The following is a 23,628-nucleotide window of genomic DNA, read 5'->3' as shown; positions in this document are numbered from 1 at the left end:
CACAATAAATATATGCATAATGAATCTTTCATAATGTCTACAATTCGTGTGTTATAATGAGAGGATTCATGAGCACGCAAATTTCAGCACTTCATTGCTCAACGCAGCGAACACGTGTTATAGCCTAAATAGAAACTCTGCATACGCTTGCACCTGTTAATCGTTTATATTTTATATTAGTTCATGTTTCTTTTGTGCAATAGATGAATAACAATTTATTAGTTTTAGATACTTCTATTTTGTCCCGTGAATCATTTTATTCTCCCGCATCCCGAACACACACGAGTGTCTATCCGCCCGCACAAGCACTCACCCATCTTGTCCCACGCCGCACTCTGTTGCGTCGGGTCTCGCGGGAGCAGGTCTCTAATCCACTGGCACTTGACTCGACAGTGCGTCTGCTACATCCTTTTTAAAATCTCTAGATTATAAAACACTGCATTCTGTCAGCAATGTAACGCGGCAGTAACATATAGAGACTTTGGCTAGTAACTATACTCTAATTACTATTTTGAAAATTATAACGCGTTAAATTACTCCATTACTAAAAAAGTAATCAAATTACAGTAACGCGTTACTGCCCAACACTGGTCGCTAACCAGACTAAGCTAACAACATGAAACTCTAAAAAGGCCTGTTCACACCAAGAATGATAAATATAAAGATAACTATAACAGTATCTATATTAGCGTCCACACCAATGAACAATAACGTATATTATGAACATGGGCTGCAGTAATGCCATCTGCCACTTCAAATGCACAAGTTCTTTAAAGTAGAATGGATTCTGATTGTTTGTCAATGTTTCTAAAATGAAAATTCTGTCATCATTTACTCACCCTCAAGTGGAATGTTGGTAACCAACGGTAGCCATTGACTTCCATAGTATTTCATAGTATTCCATTCTATGGAAGTCAATGGCTACCGTCAACTGTTTGGTTATCAACATTCTTCAACATTCTTGTGTTATTGGGTTCTTTCTTTATTTTATGTGTAAAGCAGTATTTAAAAAACAGTCTGTTGACCAAAGTGCTGTAAATTTGACATTTTAAAGGGGTCATAAATCTTCCCACATCGTGATGTAGGTATGTGGGGGCGTGTTAGAACGATCCGTTTTAGGTAGGCGTGGTTGACTCTAGTCGTGGTTAGTCTTTGCAACTTTACAGATCTTCTTTATGCACCAAGAGCTTGTAACACTCCAAAGAGAAAGGAAAAATTTAAATCGCATCATATGACCCCTTTAAGACCCATATACAAAAACAATTATAACCATAAAAAACATAACAATGAAAACACTAATAACACAAAATAAAATAAAATAAAACTCTAAGATTTAATTGATGTGATCGGCCATACATTATAATTACCAACACCATAATATTCTTTTAAGTTGCACCTAAAAACAATTAATCTAAGGGGGTGTTTACACAACACCATTTTATTTCAACTAAAAACAAAAAAACTTTAGACCAACAGTTTGGTCATTCATTTATAAAACAATTGCATTTTAGGAGCCTGAAAATGCAAACTTTTGAAAACAGGTTTCAAAGTGCAAGTTTTTAAAAATGATAGTGTTATCATCTATGTGCAAACTACGAAAATGCTAATTTGTGAAAACGTTGACAACATGCTCATGCGAATAACGTGTTCAGTCTGTAGGAATGCATATGTGAACAGGTGCATAAAGTTTCTTTATAAAATGACATTGCCAACTACTGGCCTGGCATGAACAATACAGCATTTTAGTCATTTTCGTGGATCCGGGTGAACGGGGATCATTTTGACAACGTTGTCAACTTTTCCAAATGTTTTTCATTTTTAGTACAATTGTAAATTATTCCAATGTTTTGGAGCTACCACTGCAAATGCTCAATCTCCACTCATAAAAATACATTGAACACCCAAATATTAGGCAAAGTAGTCAATATATGAAGAAAACTGCCATGTAAAACTTTAAGGCCAAGCTCTGCCAACCAGTTGCATTAGCAGCAGTGGAAAAAAAAAATTGTCATGCAAATTGCTATGCGAAAATCCACCTTTCAGCAAATCATTTCACCTACTGAGAAAACATTATGCTGCCTAGTTAATATTCATGAGCCAAGCTGAAATAGTTTTTAACCTGTCTCCTAAATTTAAGATCATCTGTTTAAATCCATTCTGCACATTTCTTCTCCAGTCAGTGCGGGGGAAAAAAATGAAAAGAACGTGCAGATTTCAAGTGGGCTGTCATAGGAGATGTGAAAATCCCAGTCAGAAATGACATGTTGAAATGGCTGACAGCAGACAGGAACAACTGTTAATCATACTCAGAGACACAGCGCCACCTAGCCAAAACAGCACACACTGATGGAGGCACAGACATGTGAGTGAATCATTACACACACACACACACACACACACACACGCACACACAGAATGTGCAGCGCTGCACATAGCAGAGCAAAACATTAAGCACTTAGTGGTTAGAGGACCGGTCCAGTTAGGAAACATATTTCACAGTCTTTATAGGACTGACAAACACAACATCATTGCTCAGATTCCCACGTCACGTGTTACTAACAGCTCTGCAAGAAAATCACTCTCACTTATTTACCACTCCACACTGACTGATTGTTACGTTTGGTGAATTCCAAGACATATCATTGTCACATTATTAACTAGAAAACATCCCATCTGCTTGGTGAATCTAACAGAACCTGTCAAGAATATATTCCACACTAAAATTAAAAATAAAGAATTATATTGTGCTTAAAGAAAAGGAAATATCATTACAAAATTTTGCACTGTGACTCTGACATAATGTCTCAATACAGTAATGCACAAAAAATTATTCTCATTTTTGTAAAATAAATAAATAAATAATCTGTTTTAGAATACTTGAACTATTTGCGGTACAGCCTTCAGTATAATTAAGTGTATTACTATTTGTACAGTTAAACATGCATATTTTATTAATTTTAATAATTTGTTGAATTAGCTGTGGGTTTAAAAGACAATTAATATGCAGTAATATTATGTTGAAAACAGTTGAGCAGCTTTTTGTTTTTTTTGTTTTTTTTAGAAACGGTGCTTATTTTCTTCAGGATTATTTAATGAAGAGAAAGTTCAGCATTTATTTGAAATAGAAATCTTGGTAACACTTTACTTAAAGCCTTTATATATAATGCATTATAAAAGTAGTTTTAATGCATTAATTATGTCTTGTAATGCACCTTATAATGCATTGCATGATCTCATGAATAATTGTAACCACAGTTATAACACTTATGTATTCATTGTTACAACTTTATAAAGAGTAATGCATTAAAAAACACGTGACAAACAAATCTTTAAATGTTATAATGCATTTTAACTTTGCTTACTACTATTTATGAAAAGATATGATGCATTACAATGTACATTATGAATACCTTTATATTGCATTATACATAAAGATTAAGATTCAATTTAAGATTAACCAAAATCTTTTGTAACATTATAAATGTATTTACTGTCACTTTAAATCAAATTAATGCATGCTTGCTGAATAATAGTATTAATTTCTTCCAAAAAAAGTCTTACTTACCCCAAAATTATTGTTATTATATTATGTTAATTTATGGTGCAACTACATGAATTTATAATAAAGCATTTGATAGAAATAAATCACTGCGTGGTGCGTGGCCTGTGTGACTCTAAATGTTGCACTGTAAAACCAGTTTCAAATAAAAAGACCAGTAGATAGTTAACAAAAAACCTCTAACTATTATAAATATTCATATAGCTTAAATATTTTAATTAGTTGGCAAAGAGCTTGAAGAGGAAAACACACAGAGATTTCAACACAATATTTAATTTCCTCTCAATGGAAACCGCACACTAAACACACAGCGGCAGGCCAAGAGTCCTGATGAATCACTGTCCATCTCTGCCTCTGTCCTCATGTGAGGATCACTCATTATTAGAGCGGTTATAAACCTATTGAGCTGCCTACCAAGACAGTACTTTAAAGCAGCGTAAATATGCTCTTGACAGGAACAATAATAGGCAACCTAACTAATCTGCTTTCCAAAAAAATTATGGATCATTTTACTCAGCCGTGGATAAAGTGTGACACGGACACTAACACTCATAAGGAAATGAAAACTGGAAGTGCGTATGTGTGTGCAGCTTCACAAATCCAAGTCTGTTCCTCTACAGATAAGAAAAACATCAACCTCGAACACAATGTTCAACCACTGAAGGAACAAAATATGCGAGAGAGACACAATACAGCCATGAAAAGAAAGACGAAGATGAAATGGAAATGAACTATGGCTGCTTTGGAGATGGTGCATCAGAGAGAGGAAGACTTGGAAAGAAAGAAAAGGGCACAGGCAGAGACGCTCTTATTCTGCTGATCATGTCATGAGGAATGAGTGCAAAGATAAGACCAAAGAATAACAGACACGCAGATAGAGAGAGAGTCAGAGAGAGGGCGTGCGTAATGGATAGCAGATGTTAGAGACGCGGTCAGCGGGGAAATCTGCCTTCATGAGCAAATAATTCCAACACTGTATGTTTCCATCCCTCACATGTGAGTGGACTTAATGACACAATTAAACATCTGTCTGTCTGTGTGTGTGTGTGTGTGTGTGGAGCAAAACCGGTTGATGATAATCTCATATGGAGCAGCTGTGTGGCATCCATTAGCACATTCTGTTAAACTCTAATTAAGGAACTTTTATTCACTTTTCTAAACGACCAACACAACAGCATCAGTATCTGGTGCAGCCATGAGGTTTATGTGATGTTTGACCAATGCACAACATATCAAGCTGATGTTCTCTGGAAAATGTCAACATTTGAGGTAAGTTCCAAAAAGGTTTGGTCATGTGATCTCAACATGGCAGCCCCCACGATGGAGCAACCCAGCTTTTTCAACACTGACTAAAGAGGAAAAATCAACCTTTGCTACTTTCAACGAACGTCCACACATAATGTTAGTTTTGCAATAATTGAGTATGCATATGCTTAGAAACAAAAAATGATGAAAATTAGTAGGCCACAGATCAGAAACATCACAAGTTGGCTTTGATGTAAGAATCAAAAATTATTTAAATATGCAACCATCTCTTCTGCTCAGCAAGGCTGGATGTATTCAATCAAAAATACAAGTAAAAATTGTAATATTGTGAAATTTTATTACAATTTAAAATGTTTTCTATTATAATATATTTTAAAATGTAATTTATTCATGTGATCAAAGCTGAATTTTCAGCACCATTACGCCAGTCTTCAGTGATGATCCTTCATGTTAATATGCTGATTTGCTGCTCAATAAACATTTCCTTTTATCAGTGTTGAACAGTTCAACAAATATTAACAGTTGTGCTGCTTAATATTTTACAAATAAAAAAATGTTTAATGAGGAAAAATATATATGGAATAATTTTGATAAAGGATTACAAAGATTATTATCATGCGGTGGTGCACAATAACATGAAGAACATGCATTTAAAAAGTAAAACTCATTTTAGGAGTATCTTGTTTCTTTCCTTTAGCTCTTTCATTTGTCTCTTGTCCTCTCATCACATGTGGTTTATCTGGCAGGTGAAGAGAGAGAGAGAACGTGCAGAGCATGCTCAGATTTCACATTTCTTCTGATCGTCCATCATATTCAGAGACATGGTTTCATTATCTCAGACTCTCTCTCTTTTGACTGATAGAGCAGATAAACGAGTGCCATGACACAGGGGCTGACATTCCCTGAGGACATACACAGACTCAGACGGATGTGTGTGTGGTCTCGGCTCTATTGTGTTATCACAAGAATCAGTCTTTATGAGGCACAATCATAAGGCATTGTCTGTGATTTTTCAGTCTGATTATTTGAGATTATAAACGGTTAGAAAGCTACCCTGATTGGCTGATCGTTCTGAGAATCAATCATGAATTTATGCTAATGAGCTCTAAAGATACATTTAGCTCTCTAAAATACAGCAGATGAAAATGTTTTGTTTATTATAAGTACGCGCTGCAGTTTTGTCACCTGCCAATTTAAATGCTCGAGTTCTTTAAAGGGGTCATATGATGCGATTTCAAGTTTTCCTTTCTCTTTGGAGTGTTACAAGCTGATTGTGCATAGATAAGATCCCTGAAGTTGCAAAGACTAAAGTCTCAAAACCAAAGAGATATTCTTTATCAAAGTTAAGACTCTGCCACACCCCCCTAAAACGGCTCGTTCTAACACGCCCCACATATCTACCTCACTATGTGAAAAACATATTCTGTTACACCAAATACACAAAATAATGATCTTTAAAAAAGCATCATATGACCCCTAAAGCAGGATGGATTATGATCAGCTGCCAATGATTTTATTGTTCATCAGCTGAAAAAAAAAGAAAAAAAGTCCTGAAATTGATTCCAATGATATCGTTCCTCTGTGTCATTATTGTTACTGTTGTGGTGTGGACTTCCCTATTTTCACAGTATTAGAATGATTATTAAAGGGGTCATATGATGCTGCTAAAAAGAACATTATTTGGTGTATTTGGTGTAATGAAATGTGTTTATGCGGTTTAAGGTAAAAAAAAAACACATTATTTTCCACATACTCTTAACTTTTATAAAGTCTATCTCTTTGGATTTGAGACTTTAGTCTTTGCAAATTTACAGATCTTCTTTATGCACCAAGAGCTTGTAACACTCCAAAGAGAAAGGAAAAAATGAAATCGCATCATATGACCCCTTTAAGCTTTACAGCTAAAGTTATTGTTACAGTTACCATTCTTGGCGTGCACAGGCCTTAACTCTATAGTCCACAACACATCTTGATAAAGACACAGTGAAAAGATGTCTTTAAGATTATTTCCAGATCATTTTTTCCAGCTGATGAATGATTTGATGCTTTCAAGTATGACGGAATTTGATTGGCTGTCAATAAAACATTGACAGCCAATCAAATTCCATACTACTTGAAGGCGTTTGCTGACAAAGTTTATATTTTGGGGTGAACTATCCCTTTAAAGGAACACTCCACTATTTTTGAAAATAGGCTCATTTTCCAACTCCCCTAGAGTTAAACAGTTGAGTTTTACCATTTTCGAATCCATTCAGCCGATCTCCGGGTCTGGCGGTAGCACTTTTAGCTGTAGCTTACGGAAAGCGTTTAACATCAGTGCATGGATTTAATTTGCACGCGTCAATTACTCGCTCACTTCTACCACCAACATCGGCGACCATGTGGAAGGCCGTAATACACATTATAGTGGATGAAGCAGAACTTGATACGTGCAATAATTGAATACTATTTTTCAGGGTGGAATAGCTCCTGAATTAAAGGTATTCCAGTTCACGGAATTCTCTGATCGGCGTAGCTTTGAGGATAAATTCCATCTTTGAGCGTTTCAAAACAGCTTAAACTTCCCAAACTCATTCTCATCTTTCAGAGCACTCGGGACACACACAAGACCCACAAAATCCTTGAAAATGGCGTATCTGCCTTCAGGGCTTAAGAGGATAGGAAAAGAGACTCTTTGTATGCCATTATCGGCTGATTAGAAGAAACATTCCCAGGATTCCTCAGTGGCAAGCATGGTTCCATCGCCGCTGGCAACATTCCTATGCCCCCATTCATGCTTATGGATGAGAAAGGAAGAGATATTGTGAGAAATACCCCAATCTGACACTAATACGAGCTCTGCGATTTATCAGTAGACCTATAATGTGACAGAGATGAAGAGAGAAGACAGCTTGGAGAGCAGTACAAAAAATGCCCACACAGAGCAGTAAGAACACCAGTGTATGACAAACTACTGAAGAAGTTCTGAAGCCTAGAATGTTAAATTAATAAAATAAATGCTGATATGAGACATTTTGCCTGAAAAAAAAAAAAAAACATTCCTACTGCTCTAAGTGGCTTTTTTTTGTTGTCGTTTTGTTTTTGTGCAGTGCTCCAAATAAAAAGTAGAAATATCTTCAATATACATTTCTAATGTGTCTTACAATGTCATGTACAATATGTATATTGTCTTTTTTTGTCTAATTCATCAGATATTGACCTGTTTGTCCTGTTGTTAATGTTGAATTATTGTCAAAACCTGTACGAGAAATGTAATTTCATTCTCCCATGTCGGGGGCTGAATGACAATAAAGTGTACTTGAAATTGAACTTAAAATTATGAGAATTAAAAAGACTATTATCACATAAAAACTTGACATTGAGAAAGTCATAATTAGTCATAATTATATATCATAATTATATTAGAATGACCTCATAATGTTCAATTTGTATATTATAATAATGACTTACCATGTGGTAATTTAGATTTTTTTCATCCTATAAATATGACTTTTATCTCAAAATTATTATTTTTTATATTATGATTTAACAAAACATATATATACATATATATACACACACATAAAGAATTGTCTCATAATTTTGACTTTTTATCTTATAATTATGACCTAGACACTATTGTTTTTAGAGCTACTTTACAGAATTGATTTCGGTTTGCATCTTTAAATCATTATTTTCCCGTTTATCCCTGTAAAGCTTTGTCTTATATATATATATATATATACACACACACACACATACATACAGTATATATACGCATACATACATACATATATATATATATATTACTTTTTATAATTATGATTTACCAATATTTCATAAGAAATATTGAACAGCATCAATATAGCAACAGATTTGTCAGTAAAAAGCTTGTAACACTATTCATTTCTGACAGAGCAGAGAAAGGGAGGACGCGGCTCAATTCTACAGTCTGTCTCAGGAATACAGATGACGCAAAACGGAATAAAGATGAGGAGCATTGTTTCTATGGTAACCATCCTCCCAGTCTTATCCCAGCTCTGACTATAGTGCCTCCCAGTTTGGAGCCTTTTTTTCTTCTTTTTTCTCTCTTGATAAAAGAACATGGACCACCTGGAGGGATACCACACTAGTTAGCAACTGAAGCAGTGAGCTAAAAACAGGTTTCCCACACTTAATTTGAGATTACTGGATAAAGATTTTTTTTAAATCATTTTGTGATTGCATTTACAAGAGCAACTGGTCTCATGCTAAAAAAAATTTGAAAGGTTGTTCTCTAGGTTGTTTTCTAAAATATTTTAAAGCTGAACATAATATTAGGATATTATCTACTAGATTTTCAATGAACATTATAAAAATACAAAAAAAAAATATACACAAACTTCAAGAAGTGAAAGAATAACAAGGTTTGCTTGCATGAGTCAATGTATCTATAATAAATAAATCAGTTCCCTCACAAGATTTCAACCTGAAGTTGTAAAAAGCAAATTTGATGTCTAAACAGCAACAGGAGCTTAAAACGTAATGACAACATTGCATAACAGTGATTCAGAACCACTGGAGAAAATCACAGGCTGCCCTCTGCGAGCTCTAGAGTTTTATTCTCAGTGCTGCCAAGCCACACAAACACGGATCTCTGCCACGTCGTCTACCACACACTGATTATACCTAAAGCAAACACTGGCAAAGGCATGGCAGGTAAATTAAATACAAACGATGCCAACCACTGCATTGCAAACCCAAATGAGACGCCAACCTAAGTGATGTAGACCACTGTGTGCCAGTGCGGTCAGATCTGAATTACTCCGGCAGAAGTAAAGCATTACACCAAAGTCAGCTTTCTAAATTTGTTAAATATGATTTATTTTAAATGCTCCTTCTGCACGTGCATTTTAGATCTCACAGTGGCTTGCACTCTAAAAAATGCTGGGTTAAATACAACCCAGTGCTGGGTAAAATAGGGACAAACCCAGCAATTGGGTTGTTTTGACCCAGCGGTTGGGTTACTACCCAGAAGGTTGGGTTAAACATTTAACCCAACCGCTGGGTCAAAACAACCCAATTGCTGGGTTTGTCCCTACTTTACCCAGCACTGGGTTGTATTTAACCCAGCATTTTTTAGAGTGTGCTCTCTAAGAGGGTGTTTAGACGACACCATTTTCAACTAAAAACATATTATGTATTTTGGTCATTCATTTACACAACAATAGTGTTTCGGGGAAGTGCAAGTTTTTTTTTTTATATACTATACTGTTATTGTCTCTATGTAAGCTATGAAAACGTAAATTTGTGAAAACGGTGATGTCATGCACATGTGTATTATGTGTTCGCTTAGTGTGTCTTTACAAAGTCACGTCGCCAACTAGTGGCCTGTCATGCATAATTCAGCATTTTAAGTCGTTCCACAGATCCATGTGACCCGGTATTCATTTTGACAATGTTATCGTCTATATGCGAAAAAGGAAAAACTTTTCTGTTTTTAGCATATTATTGCCGTTTAAACGTATCCTAATATACCTTATTTTAGCCAAATTCTAAGGCAGCATCACATGTATCATTCACAGAGAATTTTGTATGAAAGCCCAACTCTGACACTTAAGAAAAAAAAGCATGCTTCATAATAGAAAAGTCAAACTTATGTCATATTTGTCATATTAAGTCATATTTGAGATAAAGACATAATAATGACACAAATTATATTAGTATCTCAAAAATGTTACTTTTAATGTCATAATTATAACTTTCATAATAATGATCAACCGAAATTGACAAAAATAATTAGTCATAGTTATGATAATTAAACTTTGTATGTCATAATTATTACTTTTATCTTATAATGATTTAGAATGTCATAATTTAGAAATTTTCATCTCATAAATATGACTTTGTCAAGACTGTGACTTTTTCTCATAACTATGATTTACCAAAACATTTTTTTTTTATGTGGTGGAAATGGGCTTCCACAATTTTGTGACACGCTCAGAGGGGGGAAAAATCCAATATATCCAATATATCATTCAATATTCAAAAATGCTGAGATGCAATATAAAACTGACTATTTATAATTCAAATATTGTTGACAAATTGCTTTTGATCCTCTTTTGTAAGTCTCCTTGGATAAAAGCATCTGCTAAATGCATAAATGTAAATGTATTTAACCCAATATGTGCATATGTATATACAGTGGTGTGAAAAAGTGTTGGGTGAGGCTAGAGTAATTGAACTCAGGTGTGATAAACCACATTTTTAACAGGGGGGCAAACACTTCTTCACACAGGGCCATGTAGTTTTGGATTTTGTTTTCCCTTAATAATAAAAACCTTCATTTAAAAACTGCACGTTGTGTTTACTTGTGTTATCTTTGACTAATATTTAAATTAGTTTGATGATCTGAAACATTAAAGTGTGACAAACATGCAAAAAAAATAAGAAATCAGGAAGGGGCCCAACACTTTTTCACACCACTGTACTTCTTGAGCATATACTTGAGTATTGAGTATCGTAATTGAATATCGCATTGCTAGTTTAATAAGATATTAATGTTGTACTCATTATACCGCAGTAGATAAATTGCAGGCAGGATTGCTTTGCTATTTACACGCGAGTATGACAAAGGAATGTGAAGTAATGTGAAAATACAGTGAACGACCTTAAATTCTAGTCACTCATATGTCATTGTCCCTCTCAACTCTAATAAACCCAGTGAATATTGAAAAGAAAAAAAACAGGCCAACATCACCAGCATTCAGACAGAAACACTTCACAAACCTGCTGTTCAAAGCTCATGATCTGAAGAGCGACCAGGTGTGTGTGTGTGTGTGTGTGTGTGTGAAACAGTGAAGGATTCTTCAAGCAGAAACGCACAAGTGAAAGGCTGAAGACGGCTGAATTAACTGAATGGGCTTTTGACTGACAGGAAAGTTAAAGAGTGATGAGGAGAGTTCATTAAGAATCTCATTATTTTTAATTAGCTTAGGTTAAATGTATAGGAATGGGGTAATGAGCCGCCACGCCTCATCCGGTTTCTCTTTTTTAAAATCTCTCCAACTCACTACTGCTCAAAGACTAATTCAAACTTTCTCAAAACACACAAACATTTCTACAGATCTTGAAAGGCAGCACTGTATTGATGTTCCTCAAACATTCTGGTTAGGGTTTATTCTAAACCTATAATAATAATAATAATTAAATAATAAACTTCTGCAATTAATTCAGCTTGAACCACTTACGTATACAGACAGCAGTCTGATAGATACTCAGCCTTAGGTGAGCAATCTATGTCATATTGTCATATTTTTAAGAATTTTAAAATCTGAAGATCTCTCTTTTGACCAACATTCATGGACTTATCAAACTTTCAAAATGTAACTCACAGGAATGATGTCACTGTAATATTTACATACTGAATTATGATTGGTGTTTTCTTTCATGCACCTATTTATCTATAAAACCACATTTATGTTTTTGCACATACCAACTACTTTGGCCAAAATGTGCAGTATACAACATAACACACTGCTCAAAACAATATCTCAAAATGCAATGCGTTCAACTAGACCTATGCTGTGTCCCAACTCACGTACGACCAGTGTTGGGAGTAACGCATTACAAAAGTAATAATATTACAGTAGTATATTACTTTTTGCTGTAACACAGTAATATAACGCATTACTAATACAATTTGGGTAATATTAATTTTTTTTAACTAAACTACAACGTAACATTAATGTAGACCTACATACCGGTTTACAAATATGATTTCAAATATTTTATGCTATATAGATCTACCACATTACCCTCCACTGGATGTGAGCAGCAATAAACTACATTTTGGCTTTTTATAATACTTTTGTGGATATTTTGGTGAAAGTAACTCAAAAGTAACTCAAAAGTAGTGTAACGCATTACAATTTAGACACAGTAATATTGTAATGTAACTAATTACTTTCAAAAGACAGTAACTAGTAATATATAATGTATTACATTTTGGAAGTAACTTACCCAACACTGCGTACGACCTGCCCTAAATAGTATTAAACATTGGAATGTGTGTGTCCCAAATCACAGTATGCTGAAATAAGTATTCTAAAGGTACCTGGATGGTCTACTACTAAGTGCAGATCCATGCACACTATAATGGCTAATACTGACCACAATTGCGTTTTTGTAGGAAAAGGTGATATTAGTAGGCGAACTGAGGTGCAGCGCTAGTGATAGTCAACAGCTATTCTCTTTGATCTCTTTCTTAATTTATTTCTTTCAGACTGCCAAAAGTTAAGACAGTTTTCCACGAAATTAAATTAAAAATGCAAAATAACCATTTGTGAGATGACTGTGTGCCAATCATGATAATGAGGCCTTGTGACAACAGTTTTTAAGTTTAGTACTGTAGCATACTACTTTTTACACGTATAAAGTATACAGTATAAGGAGCACACAGTATGAGATAAAAACACAGCCAAACAACGCCATCAGAGAATGCAAAACAGAAAAACACTAACATCAGTAAGCTGTAAACCAAGAAACTGAGCTGACAGGGGGGTATTAATATCACTTCCATAAATTACTAAAAAAGCTGTTTATTTTGGGGGAAATGATATGCACTGTACCTGCTCTAACGGCTTTAACCACAGGTTTGGATCAAGTCTGCCATCTGCTGTCCCCAAAAAAACTGCTATGTTTAAACTCTACATTCATTTCAGACTACATTTAACATGTATTCCAGCCAACGTCTGCTGCATTGATTAAAGCAACTAAAATAAATGAGGATTAGGTTTTCTAAAAATGCATGCTTAAAGATGTTTCTCCTGAAAGTATATTTAGATCGCAAGTCATCATCTCACGGTTTCCAAAGAGTCACAGCTGCCTGCAAGGCTAACCCAGCCTTATGGATATTAATAAGCGTTTCGGCACCCTATTAATACCTAAATTAGTTTTAGAATAGTTTAATAGCCAGATCAATGCGATGTGGGTCTCTTTTTTTAAAGTAAGCCCATTTAAAAAAAAAAAATGGTTCTATGCCTCAGACGGATGACTTCAGCCGCTGTTTTCACCATCTCTGGGTAAAACATGCTTCATCATTTCATTTGACTATGCTCTGTGTTTCTGTATGTACATGTAGTGTGTTTCACTGCGCTCAGAGTGTGGTTGTTTACATGGAGTTTGACTGTTGGAGTCTTCATCATTATCATCATTTCTCTGTAAAAGTCCAAGAGTTCAGTCTTCATCCTGACAGTTCTTATGGAAAACCCATTATGTTTCTAAGCAACTAAAAGTGAAGTCGAGCCTTAAAGGTCCCCTGAAATGCTTAGAAACACACAGCATGACTCTATGTGTTGACGTCATTTTAACTGAAACAGGAAGACAGGGCGGGACATATCAAGCAGCTCCGCCCCTTTTTAAAATAGCCAATAGCGTTTGTTTATATCACAGCTTGGGCTAGACAGTTTTGCCAATTTAGCAATTTTGTTGCTAGATTTAGCAACTTTTCAGACTACCCTAGCAACTTTTTTTTCAAAAAGCACCTAGCAACCAATTTAGCTATTTTTAAAAAGTTTTTGTAAAGTGACTCAAATGATAAAAAGACATATTTTCATCTAAATTACACAAAAATAGGAAACCATTGAAACCAACAGCTAGCCAGCCAAGCAGCACACCAACCTGGCGAGAGCTAGATAAATAGTACAAACAAATGTGCATTAAGTTGCTAGTTCCAATTGGTCAATAATAAATGCACATTTATGATACAGCATGTTATTAGCTTGTAATTGTTGTTCAGTTACGGAAGTGACGAACTGCAAGCTTTGAATGTTTATATCTTCTAAATGCGAATTTTGTCACTGTTTTGGAGCACACTGCCTTATAGATAACCTTAAGACTATTGATACTAACACCCAAAAAACTTTAATTTTGATTTCATGGGGACTTTAAAGAAAGTACATTTCAAACGCTCACCATTGTAACAATCTATACGTTGACCTTGCAAAAACACAACACGCAAAACGGCTACATTAACGAAATTTGTCTATTGTTAGTAGTGCATGAAGCACAGCTCACAGAAATCACTTTCAAACAAAGACTCAAAAAAAAAAAAAAAAAACTACAAAACCAAGCAGCTTTCTGTGAACAATTTGAACCCGTTGTGAAATCTGCGTGGGAAAATCTTTCACCTTAGAACGAAGTTCCCGCTCGCCTGGATTCGTGTAAAATGACTGGATTTCGTCCGTGAAAATGCGCCAGATATTCGTAAATGTGACCACATTTAAGAAATAAAACAGCATAATTAGTACAGCACTAAGGTCAAATTAAACAAATAAATAATTATGAAAAGTCTGAAAAATGCTTTTTTAAACTCAAAAAAGGATGCAAACGCACCAGAATGATATCATAAAAGTGAGTTGCATGCTATATTCAAAGTCTTTCAAGCATGTACAATATTTGTGGTTTTAAATTACCAAAAAGAAACAAAAATGGCTATTCAAACAAATCACCAACTTGCACTATACTGCTTTTAATGGTGATGTTCATTGGAAAGATAGAGCACAATATAACTGTAAAAAGCATTGACAGCTTGAGACCCATTTTCAAATATGTCAGATAATAATCAAAGTAAAGGTCTAGAGACTGTAGAGATGCAGCATGCAAGAGATTTAGATGATACGAGTCAGTCTGGAGGTTGTATCCACCAAAAGATGAGCCTTGCCTTAAAACAAAACGCCCAAAATATTGGCCTGCATTATGATACAAAGTGTTATTTAAGTGGCAAAGAAATGAGAACTCAAATGATCCTTAAATTACCTAGAGTAAGCCAAGTGGCCCATGACCCATCTGGATGAAATGCTGAGCACTGATATCACATTTACAATTTCAGACTATGAGAAGATGAAGACAAGGAAAGGGAGATAAAGTGGACAGCACATGAAACAACAGGTGCATTTAGTGAAAGTACTTTTTTTGTTACTTTTGCAAGACATTTTTTTCACTCCACACAACACTGAACAAGGCCATGGAGCATCAGCAGAATGAATGAAGCATCTCTCCATCTCCATTCTCAATGCTAGAATAACTTGCATAAGATTCAAGATGTTAGTATTTCAAGAGAAGCTAACTTAAAAAAGAAGCCTATATGCCAAAAAAAATAAAAATAAAATATAACTTAACATATTTTTCATTTGAAGGATTATTTTCTAATCCTGTAAGAATGATGAACAACTTGATAGATTACAGCTAATCAGGAGCCCCAGCAGTTAATTCACATTCTCCCACTGAAATCTCCAAAGAAGAATAACATTAATGGACATACGGCAGGTACAAATGGCATTGCAAGGTGACCTCTCCTCATTAACTGATACGTGCTTTCTCTGATCAGTCTTAGTGTTTCACCGCAGGACAGCCAGAGTGAGACCAGATCACACTCATCACACTTCAGATGACTGCTTGGTGGACAAGTGTTTAGCTAGCATGTAAATTTCATTCACAGGAGGTGACCTGCTCACTGGACTGGTTGAATGAGCAGGTGAGGCCGTAGACTAGGAGTTATATATATTAAGCATGGTTCACTTTGGGAACAGCAACGTCTCGCGTCGATATCGGGCCAGAATTCCCTCCACCAGATTCTCACTCCCAGTTCTCCCAGTCCTCATCTTCCAACTGGTAAAGAAATGAAATAATGAAAACTGAATTCATTACTGCTATTGTCACTCCTCTCGGGTGATCAGATCACAAATGGAGCGTGCAAAATCTGAAAAGTTTTGTGATCAATTCACTCAAAATAGAATTGGAGGTGGTCAGATACGCTTATGACCACATTGCACTGTGTAAAAACTAGTTTTTAAATAACACTCAATAGTACGTAACATCTATGGCTGCATGATTTGGGCAAAAAATCGAATTGCGATTTTTCTGTTTAAAATTGCAGTTGTGATTTAAAATGTGATTTTTGTTTTTAGGGCTGCACAATTTGGCACAATTTTGACAAATTTTGTGCTTACTTTGATATGACTAATTATAATTATTATTTTTATTACTAAATAAAAAGATTAAAATAAGAAATATTACTTTTGTAATAACACAATATCAATATAAAATAAAAAAATATATTTTCAAAAATCTAAAACGATAGAATATAATATTAATAACAATATTGTTATTAAGTTATAAGCAGCTTAAACTCACAACGCTTGCAGCATTTACTGCGAACCAAACTTGAACTGAATTGAGCTGATTAATGACACTATTGTCTTCTGAAGAACTGCTTCTAGTTTCTTCATAATTGACGAATTTTGCAATATTGACCCTTATTGAACACTGAACCGACTTGAGATAAATATCAACGCCGCTGTCTTCAGCAGAGCTGTGTATCACTGAATTGAACTTGTTTCATAATTCTTTGCCATTTCTACTTCTTTAACTGTCGTGCAGAACAAACCTCTTCTGTTGTGTCTATTTTAGACAAAGCCATCTGAACCTCCTCTTCTGTCATATCCAGATCAAAATCCTTCTCCCAGTCTTCACTTACATCTGTACTCGAACCTACATTTGCACAAACACAAATTGCAGATATAACATCAGCATTTGATACTACATTCATATCAAATTATACACTACTGTTCAAAAGATTAAAGTAGAGTTATATATATATATTTTTTTTTTTGGAAAGATTTTATGCTCACCAAGGCTTCATTTATTTGATCAAAAATACAGTAAAAACAGTCGTGCCGCTTAATATTTTTGTGGATTTATTAATGAACAGAAAGTTCAAAGGAACAGCATTTATCTAAAAAAAAACAACCTTTTTTAACATTATAAATGTTTAGACTCTTTTGATCAAATGCATCGTTAGTTTTCTCAAAAAATAGATTTAATTTTACCTAATTTCTAAATGATTCCTAAACGACTCGTGCGAAGCAGTTCAAAGAATCAGTCTCTCTAAACCCCTCCTTTCCGTGAGCCCTCACTGCTGTGATTGGTCAGATGGCGCAGTCCTTTGTGATTGGTCCAGAGCCATAGAGAGATACGTTTCTCAGTGGTAAGTGTCAAGTGTTAACAAGTTTGTGGTAATTATAAGATGTGATAAAACAAATTTACTCTCACAGCGTAGGTTACAGCGTATTCTCGACATGATGTTAACCACACGGAAATTTTACTGTTTGTGGGCGGGCAAGTTGGCGACGTAGAACGTGGGCAGACATTATGCAAATGTGTTACTTCTTGACGTAGAGCCGTAACAGAATAAGATTAGAATTCCTGACGACTCTTTTTTTTTTTGATAGACAATAACTTTATTTACGGCTTCACAACTTTGCAGATAGTTTATGTTCACATACAGTTACATGACACACTGCATGAAAGGTAATATTCGAAAAGGCATAATAGTGTGAAAAAAAAAAAGTGACGTGACATGTGGCCAAGCATGGTGACCCATACTTGGAATTAGTATGTAATATAATAGGGGCACTTTAATAATTCCCATCCTTAACCCTTCTCCTGTTTCCTCTCACCTTTCTTGCCATTATTGGCGGGTGAGGATTTGCCGCTGTCTGAGTTGAGCTCAAACACTCGGAGGTCTTGAGCTACATCCTCTCTGGCGGTCTCTTCGCGCTGTGAGGGTCGCTCCTCCGGGAATGTCTCCTGTAGACTGGCCTCTGATAGTTTCTGAGAGACCTCGTCTGCAGCGGGCGATGGCTGCGTGACTCTGATGGTAACGGAGTCCGCTTGATTCCCGATCAGGGTGGGGAAGCTGACGCTGTCGCTGCTTACAGAGGGAGTGATGTCAGATGCTACATTGCTGGTGGAAACCACCACTTGAGAGGGTGAGGAGCTTTCAGGTGTGGCCTCTATCGTTACCGATGGGACACATGCCTCTTCGACAGGTGGCGTGAAATCTAAGCGTGATGAAGACGTGGCCCCGAGAAACTCACCTAGAGAGAAAGAGAAAAAATATGGTGATGAAGGAACACGAAGGCACTGTTCTAAAACCCAGTGAGCTGCCTATTAAGGCAAATAAACAGCAAGGTAAAACTAGTTAGTATACTTGACACTTAAAAATAGCACTAAATGATGCAAACTTCAGTCAAACCTTCTTCGTCCTCTTCCTCCCAACCAAGACTCTCAGAATGATCCGTCTGCTCTGCTCTCTGCTTTAGCGCTACCCTCCTGGCCTCCTCCTACAAACACACACATTTTAAATAAATGAGATAAACAAGAGGCTGTGCTGTTTTATAAATATAGTCACATTAGAAGGAGCTGCACAATCCCTTAAAATGCCACTACACAGACTCATTAAAACACAAAACATATTCATTGATATCCTCCTACTAGAACATATAGACCCAGAACTGTTTTACTGACCAGTTTTGTGATTTACAGAAAGACATAAGGGTGTGCAAATGATGACAGAATTTTCATTTCTGAGTGAACTATCATAGCAAGCAAACATTTATTGTACACAATATTACTCCAAAGTCACAAACAGAAAATGTTTCTTCATTTGATTTGAATACTTTGGTTTGATTCATAATTATTTTCAAAAAAGCATTGAGTGCTTCTGTGCTGGAATTCTGGATCTAGATTTGGTGGTGGATTTTTACAACTGAAAATGGTGAAGAGTTGTATTTTGTCTAAGAAATAAATGTGTAACACACTAGGTATTAATAAAGAAATTATAATACATTATTAAATCCTATAATCAATGCATTGGATGCATAGATGCATTTTCAGACCAATCAGTGGGCTTTAGGGTAATATAAAATTATTTTTAATGAATTAACTTTATTTATTTGTAATTAAATGATGTATTAAAATAATCTAACAAAAATCTAAAAAAAAAAAAAAAAAGTAAACTGCAATCAACACAACAACTGTTGTTTTTATTGAAGTACAAAACATCTGGAATCACAAAATTATAAATAGGGCCTATATAGGGGGCTTTTGATTACTGTGTTGAACAATAAAATAAATAGTTCACCCAAAAAATGAAAATTTGCTTACCCTCAGGCCATCCTAGATGTAGATGTGTTTGTTTCTTCATCAGAACAGATTTTTTTTTGTGTGTGCATTGTTTTGGCTGGTAAACGGTGCTTGATCTGTGCATATTTCTCTCCCGATTCAGACAAGACAACGTTTTCACTGAATAAAGCAATATTATGAATTATGTTTAGAAGTTAAAAGCGTTTTAGTAATGGATTTGTTTCTTACAAACATGCAGCTTTTCACTTCACAAGACTTTAATTGATGGGCTGGAGTGGTGTGGATTTCCACAATAATTGGTGTGGATTATTGTGATGTTCTAATCAGCTGTTTGGACTCTCATTCTGAAGGCACCCATTCACTGCACAGAATCCACTGGTGAGCAAGTGATGAAATGCTAAATTTCTCCAAATCTGTTCTGATGAAGAAAAAAACTCTACATCTTGGCTGGCCTGAGGGTGAGTATATTTTCATATATTTTTCTGTGAACTATTCCTTTAAACAGGTTCAGAACCACTGCCCTACACCTAAAGACTGCATATACATACATGACCAGCAGATGGAGCTACCATGTTAATCTTGAACTAACAGAATGTGTACTTGATACCACACCTAGAATGAAACCTCAACAAAAGAGAGTGAAGTGCTGTGCTGGTAAGTTTCCTGTGACTCATGCTGACATCATTATGTTGTTTGAGCATCTGAGCTGTTGTGTGTGTTCAGATAAGCTCATAAGCCTGATTTCAGCTCAAGGGGCAGTATTAGACACAGATCTGCTGTACCTGCTCCAGCTGGAACACTTTATAGAAGTACCGCTGCCAGAACTCTGAATGAGCCACTGCTGCTGGCACCTGACATGAACACAAGCAAATTATTTATTTTATTTTGTGGAATTACATACACAGATGAATCATGGTCGGTAAGGACGTAAATTAACGGTTGTATCATACCATTTTAGTATAAAGAGCTCTTATGGCGGGACTGTTGACCAGCAGTTCAGAGATCTCAGATTTCCTCTCTTCCAATTTGAAACTGGATAACCAGGCATCAAACTGCTGTGGAGGGCCTGAAAAGAGAGAAATACATGGAATGCACATTAAAACTCAAAATCCCACATCCAATTTTGAGAAAACATGAAGGATTTACATACCATCAGGCTCATTGCAGTATGTAGCAGGGTCTGCTTGAAGACTGTAGAATCGAGCCTGACAGGAAATACAATACATATATATATGTTTGTATATATGAACAGTTCATTTGCAAAAAACGATAAACGCCACTTTAAAAAAAAAAGAGCTGATTGCCGTGCATTATTCTCCACATATAGCGCGATCTGAACCCTAAACACATTTTGTCAAAAAAGCCAGTTTTGTCCACTTTCAAGGCATCGCGAGTTCACGTTTTACTGCAGAAGCCGACAAGTTGTTTTTGAACAGAACAGACAAGAAGCCCTTGTTGTTTTTGAACAGAAGCCGATTAAGTCCATTTTAGCGAATCAGCATGCTGTATTCAGGTCAGGTGATAAGGCTACTTTCACTTTGAGAAGACGTGCTAGCTGAGAGGAGTTTCGTCAATGCTGACTTAAAAGTGATCGAGGATGGATAATCTGGATGAACTTGATGAACTTGTGATATCTTCTTCAGGGCGAAAAAGGAAAATAAAAGCTGAAACGTTTTCACGGAACCTTGCAAAAGCAGCGCGTTACAATGGTGAGGGAAAAGCTCTGTGTATTGCGTGTAATCACATCCATACAGTTTATGATCACAACAACAACAACGTTTGTCAGGCATCTACATTGTCATCTGAGGAGATTACAAAGATTAAACAAGTGTTGTTTTAAATTCTAAAACATGAAATGTGGAGCTATCTGCTTTTGCCAAAAAACGACTGTTGGAGTTATCTGCTTTTGCTATAAAACAAACTTTTAATATGTAAAAAAAAACATACTTTCAATGAACTTTAATTTTGTAAATTACCTGTATTTGTTTAAGTTATTATTACTTAATCAAAACAACCCAACTGCAGTTTGATTGATATTACTTGGAATGCGCAAAAAAAAAAAAAAAAAACGTGATTTCTGAAAAAAAATAAAAATGATCGTTTTTTGCAAATGAACTCTTCATATGTAGTTGTATATATATATAGTTATGTGGAAGTGGCTGACCTTGCTCCTGTCATACACCTCTGTTGTGCCTGCCGGAGTGGCTACCAGCGTGATGACATCACAGTCAATGGTCATGTCTGGAGCAGGAACCAAAGTGTCTGTGATCACACCCAAAATATTCGAAATGCCCTTCTTCACCTTTTCCGTGGCCTCTGATGAACTTTCAACCTAAATAAACAAAATAGCTTATAAACTATCATTTGTGGCTAGGGTTTGCATCTACATAAAGTAAACTAAAGAGATATTATGTCTAGCTTTTGCACTGAAGACTAAACACTGACTAAACAAGGTAAGAAGGCAAGCGTTAACATTGTTTTGGTGTGTTGTAAAGTTGTTTCCTTACTGCCAGTTTGGTCTTAATGGCATTCGCTGTCGCAACAACGGAGCATGCCGTGTCATGTTGGACCACGCTGGAGAATTCTGTCAGGTCCCGTTTGATAAACTCATACGCCTCAGCTGACTGTTGAGACAACAGATAATTTTACAATTAATATTCATATTCATGTGTGATTTATATTAATATTCATAAATATTAATTTTGCGAATACTAATATTATTTAAAATATATTCATTCAAATAAACATGTAATATTCATATAAATATTCACAGAAATTCATTTTAATAAAAATACAGACAGAGTTGAAACCAAATGTGATGCAGGATAATAGACACATTACTATGTAGGTCTCAACAAAAATTTCGTAAATTAATATTAAATGTTCATGTTCATTTTATGAACACGAATATTCATTTTATTTAAAAAAAATTATAATCATAAAAATAAATGTTAAATATTTAGATAAATTCATTTTAATACAAATTTAGGCAGGACTGAAACCAAACATGATGCAAGGTAATGGACACATTATAGGGGTGCTCCGATTGATCGGCTACGCAAATCACCACATCGCGTCTGTCTATAAGCGAGCTGCACAGTTGACAGAGGAATTGTCACTTGCACAATCGAGTCAGTGTCACATCATCACTAAAGTTTATAAATTGCATTACTTTTTAATTCTTGCCAGTGTTTAATCATTCAGCGCCCGCGCGCTCTCCTGATGCACACTCGCAGCGCACACACATAATGCCAGGTTCACATTACTCCGTTTGCAGTGCGATTGTAGTGAGTATTTTTTCCGCGCTCATGTTAACAGATTAATAAAGCGTTCACCGCACACGGTTGCTGTTCGTTTTAAAAACGCAGTTCATTAATAAAGGAACCACCGCTGTGTTTGAATGGAGATGCGCAGCGGCTAAGCTGTAACTTTGTTTGAAACTATTTTCGTTGACGAAATAGAGCAAAATAAGGCAATTGTGTTCTTGTCAGACAATATAAGTCACTTAATATTAACGTCTTGTTTAATGAACTGTTGTATTAAATCAATATCACATTTGCAAACTCCCTTAATAATCATTAAAAGCTGTCACTCATCTTAGTTCATCGCGCTCTCACAAAACTCCATTATAATCGACGAAGCTCCCTACACTGCACAATGAATCTCTTATTTACACCCTGTCTACACTTTGTTTGTTATAATGAGAGGATATGTCTGTGATGTATTATTCAACGCTGCAGAAACACGTACGTATATTAGAACCTTTGAAGGTCCCTCAGCGCAAACACAAATATGCTGATCGGGTCAGTCGCACAGGTGCTCCTAAATATTATTTCATAGTCGCACGCAGTAGTTTT

At 35.6% G+C, this 23,628-nt stretch overlaps 1 protein-coding gene across 1 annotated transcript in view; it reads right to left on the bottom strand.

Moving 5' to 3' along the window:
* Positions 1 to 14,814: 14,814 nt before the first annotated feature.
* LOC107734300 (BSD domain-containing protein 1-like) overlaps positions 14,815 to 23,628 on the bottom strand; it is a 15,066-nt gene continuing 6,252 nt past the window's right edge. The window contains exons 3-11 of the mRNA XM_016546231.1: positions 22,279 to 22,395; positions 21,936 to 22,103; positions 20,922 to 20,976; positions 20,722 to 20,837; positions 20,554 to 20,622; positions 18,882 to 18,969; positions 18,304 to 18,723; positions 17,232 to 17,335; positions 14,815 to 16,453 (exon numbers count right to left, since the gene is read on the bottom strand). Of these exons, the coding sequence (XP_016401717.1) occupies positions 16,421 to 16,453; positions 17,232 to 17,335; positions 18,304 to 18,723; positions 18,882 to 18,969; positions 20,554 to 20,622; positions 20,722 to 20,837; positions 20,922 to 20,976; positions 21,936 to 22,103; positions 22,279 to 22,395 (1,170 nt within the window). The 3' untranslated portion in view covers positions 14,815 to 16,420. The remainder of the gene's footprint in view (positions 16,454 to 17,231; positions 17,336 to 18,303; positions 18,724 to 18,881; positions 18,970 to 20,553; positions 20,623 to 20,721; positions 20,838 to 20,921; positions 20,977 to 21,935; positions 22,104 to 22,278; positions 22,396 to 23,628) is intronic.

The sequence above is a fragment of the Sinocyclocheilus rhinocerous genome, unplaced genomic scaffold (assembly GCF_001515625.1).
Source record: "Sinocyclocheilus rhinocerous isolate Xijiao unplaced genomic scaffold, SAMN03320098_v1.1 scaffold730, whole genome shotgun sequence".
Lineage (NCBI taxonomy): Eukaryota > Metazoa > Chordata > Actinopteri > Cypriniformes > Cyprinidae > Sinocyclocheilus > Sinocyclocheilus rhinocerous.
The sequence above is the reverse complement of the archived record's forward strand: the minus strand, read 5'-3'. Positions and strand labels throughout refer to the sequence as shown.